The sequence below is a fragment of the Cetorhinus maximus genome, chromosome 3 (genome assembly GCF_964194155.1).
Source record: "Cetorhinus maximus chromosome 3, sCetMax3.hap1.1, whole genome shotgun sequence".
NCBI classification, from domain to species: domain Eukaryota; kingdom Metazoa; phylum Chordata; class Chondrichthyes; order Lamniformes; family Cetorhinidae; genus Cetorhinus; species Cetorhinus maximus.
The window spans coordinates 101,640,136-101,644,226 of NC_135881.1; the positions used below are offsets into that span (position 1 = coordinate 101,640,136).

Here is a 4,091-nt window from a genome sequence, read left to right on the forward strand (position 1 = left end):
AAGATTCTGTGATTGTCAAAGAATCTTTGAAAATGTTCGCTGACAACCAGTATGGCAGGGGACTGAAGACCTGGTAACCAGGGCAAGTATTAATGCTAACGGCTGGCGGTGGAGGCTGGGTGTTAATAGAAAGGGAACTATGATGCTGTTTACCAACAATCGCTGCACAGGTACCATGCCGCCGTGCTTTTGTGTTTGAGCCATTTCTTGTTTTGTGTTTAAACACTTTGTTTAGGCATCGTGTTAAACGAGTTGGGCGAGTTAGGGTGTTACTGATGGCTGGCTGCTCTATCCAATGGAACAGATCCACCCAGTGCGTAATCGCGCAATTAGAGACTTAACCAAGAGTTTGCTGCACCCCAGCCACAGTCTGCCCGGCTCCCTCCAGCACACACAGCCATGTCGACATAGGTTCCTCCAACACACACACACACACACACGCTCGCACGCATCGACCGACCGCCATCACATCCTCCAGCCGCCCGGGCCATGACAGGAGTATTCGATCGCAAGGTTCCCAACATCCGGACAGATTTGCAGGGCACTTTCCAGCACGGCATGCACCACCCGTCGCAGGAATCGCCGACTCTCCCCGAGTCCACGGCCACCGACACGGGTTACTACAGCTCGGGCGACCCCCACCACGGCTACTGCTCACCTTCGTCTTACGGCAAAGTGCTGAACCCCTACCAGTACCAGTACCACGGAGTCAACGGGTCCGCCGCCAACTACCCCGCCAAAGCTTACCACGAATACAATTACCCCGGCCATTACCACCAATACGGGTCGTACAGCAGAGCTCAGCCAATATGCACCCAGCCAGGTAAGGAGCCATTTTCCAACTACTTGCCCAGCAAAACCCTCTTGCACCCGAGTGTTTGTCGGGGCAGCTACAGAAATGTCCCTCTCCCCCCCCCCCCCCCCCACCTTCATTCAAGTGTCGGTTGCCTTTTTAAGGGGCTTTGCCAGCTCGGCGGGGCCAAAATTCCAGTAGGATTGTTTTTTTTTTAATCCTGTAAAATGTTTTGTATAAATGTTAGGAGTAAGAAATTCAAGCACAGGCCCTGTCGAAATTCGTGGCGTTGTGAAGAAGGGGGGTGGGGGGGTGGGGGTGAAATGTGGACCATTTATTGAACAATTGTGAATGAATCGCCCTTTCCCCCCCTCCCAGCCCTAGTCCCTGTCTCCCCCATAACCTGTTCACTCGGGTGAAACGGTCGCTCCTACCAGCAAACGGTGGGATTTGCTTTCTCCTCCCGGGTCGTGCATCGGCTGACACTTTATGTAATAAAATATGGATGGATTACAATTTGCGAGTGCGCTGCCAGGAGGACTGATTACCGACTCCTGCTTTGGGAGAGAGAGAGAGAGAGAGAGACGGGGCCAGATCTCCCGCTTGAAGTTTCAGCGCCGGGAACTGACGGTCAGATGGAGAACCGGCTTCACCCAGCGGGACCCCAGCCCCACTGTAAAACCCCGCTCCCTTAACACTGATTGTGAACGGTCAGCGCCTTTCCATCGGATTTTGAAAACTAAAGTCTGTTTTTTTTCGATTTCAGAGAAAGAGCTGGCCGAGCCCGAAGTGCGGATGATAAACGGCAAACCGAAAAAGGTTCGCAAGCCGCGGACTATCTACTCCAGTTTCCAGCTCGCTGCTTTACAGAGGCGCTTCCAAAAAACCCAGTACCTGGCACTGCCGGAGAGAGCTGAGCTGGCAGCATCACTGGGACTCACTCAGACCCAGGTAAGGGCAGCCAGCCCGCTATCAAACAGCCCAGGGGCTTGACTGAGGCTTCAGGAATGTGGAATCAGCTCCATGGGGAACCGCGCTGACTCAGGAGCACACCCAGGAGGGAACGCCACAGAAAGCCACTAATCCGAGCCGGTTCCCGCGGCCGGTTGTGTCATTTCACAGAAAGTGTGCGGTATCGGCGGGAATACTCTGAAAAACAACATGTCTGAACGGATCTGCCCAGCCCGAAACACAACCCCGTCCGCAAAACAAACCCATTTGCTGTTGCCATAGATCTGGCATTGCTTCGCTATCCGCGCCTCACTTAATACCACAGACACACAAACACAAATTTATATATATATAATATATACATATTAATACTGTGTATAATTCACGCCGCTCCACTTTGTTCTGATTCGAGCCCTTGCCTTAGTTAAGTACACCATCCGTCCCTCCTCCACCTCTATTCATGCCGTTTGGGCTTGACAATTTCGTACTGCACTTGCAGTTAGGCTGAAGAGATTTTTTAAACATCTATATTAAATAGAAATGTATTTTCCATTCATTTGATTGGTAGTTTCAGCGATGGGCGAGCGTGCTTTGATAATCATATCAAATTTTAAGCGTAAGATTTCATTTCAAAAATAACTCCTGGCGAACCCAGGTTCAATATTTAGAAGGTTTCGTGACGGGACACGTCTCTCTTAAACATAGAGCATCGCCCTGTGGTATATTTTTTGAGACTTTTTGGAGCTTCGAGTGTGCAAACGTGGGGAAGCTGCAGTATATTTTACTGGGGAACTTCACAGTCCCTACTTTCTGCTAATAGTCCGTGCCGGTCGCTTATTTATTTAACTTATCACTGTTTAAAATTTAAAAATGCTGTCATGGATTCAGTAGGAGTGCACAGAGCTCATTAGTTATTTGGACCTGAAACAAACCAGCCTCAATTCTAGTGACTTGTCGTTGAGAATAGACCGGACAGTTTTAACATATAAATTCCACGCGAAACATGCGAGTGACTGAAATTGTGGGGGAGGGGGAGAGAGAGAAATGGAGATGATTGTCAGAACACCGAGAAACACACATTGATTTATTGCTTTGCTATGAAAATCCCGAATAGGGTATTTTGCAACGACGCGAATCGACTAATAAAAATACAGGAGCTGGTGGGTTATGTACAATTCGACGCAGCAGAGTCCGTCTCGGACTACATAGTAACTCGCACGGTTATAGTCCAACTCCTTTGTTTTGTTTTAGTTAATGTTGTCAGGTCGTTATTTTAGAAATGAATGATTACCATTTGTTTTGGCAGGTTAAAATATGGTTCCAGAACCGCAGATCGAAGATTAAGAAAATCATAAAGAACGGAGAGATCCCTCCAGAGCACAGCCCCAGTTCCAGTGACCCCATGGCCTGCAATTCTCCTCAGTCCCCTGTCGTCTGGGACAATCACAGCTCCTCAAGGGTTGTCCACCCTCATCAAACTCCCAGCCACAACCCATCCACCGCAGGCTACCTGGAGAACGCCACTTCCTGGTATTCCAATCCCAGTTCCATTAATTCCCACCTGCAATCTACAAACTCACTACATCATCCACTAGCTCTGGGATCCGGGACTATTTATTAATCTGAAATACATTCCATAGTGGATTGATTAGGACCGATAAGCAGTGGAGATATGCAATTAAATGCACGCTTTGTTCCGACGGAATCAAGAGAAGCCAAATTGTCAGACTCTGTACATTCGGTGCATGTAACTTTCCACATTTCAAAGAGGAAAATGGGCTATTTTTCCAACGGACTTCAGGGCGAACATGGACACTGTCAAAGGTGCCTTCCCCTTATAGGCTAAAACCGCCAATCTTACGGGACTTTTCAGTTACATATATCACTGTACATACGTGTAGATAGTTGAATTGAACTGTATATTCTGTTTAAATAAAGTTATTGACACCTCGGAAAATATTGTCGGCATTTTATTTGTTATATTTTGTGAGGTCTACGTGTTGGACTGCAATCTGAACTCTGTAATAATCATATTCTTAACTATAACACCCAGTGTTCAGTCACCATTGCTATGGCAACTCAAGCAATGGAACTTACTGGAAACCAGCAGTTAGCTTTTCTTTGTTTTGTATTAGCAGCATTTTTTTGGAAAAATAAAAGGTGGCTTTTACTTTTATGGGTGTAGCACTCAACCCTCATAATATGTATTAACAAAAGGCTCACACAAATATTGAGTAAAGCGCAGGCCATATAAATTGGAGCACGCGGAGCCAAGATATTCAAATTGACCAATTAGATTCTAAAGGCTTTTTATGTCCCTGGTCCCTATATTTACAGTAGGGAATGA

At 47.2% G+C, this 4,091-nt stretch overlaps 1 protein-coding gene across 1 annotated transcript; it reads left to right on the forward strand.

Moving 5' to 3' along the window:
• Positions 1–381: 381 nt before the first annotated feature.
• Positions 382–3,701, forward strand: dlx5a (distal-less homeobox 5a). Its single transcript, XM_078534966.1, has 3 exons — positions 382–823; positions 1,560–1,744; positions 3,051–3,701. The coding sequence occupies exons 1-3, from the start codon at positions 490–492 to the stop codon at positions 3,363–3,365; spliced, it is 834 nt and encodes a 277-aa protein (XP_078391092.1). The 5' UTR covers positions 382–489; the 3' UTR covers positions 3,366–3,701.
• The last annotated feature ends 390 nt before the right edge of the window (positions 3,702–4,091 follow it).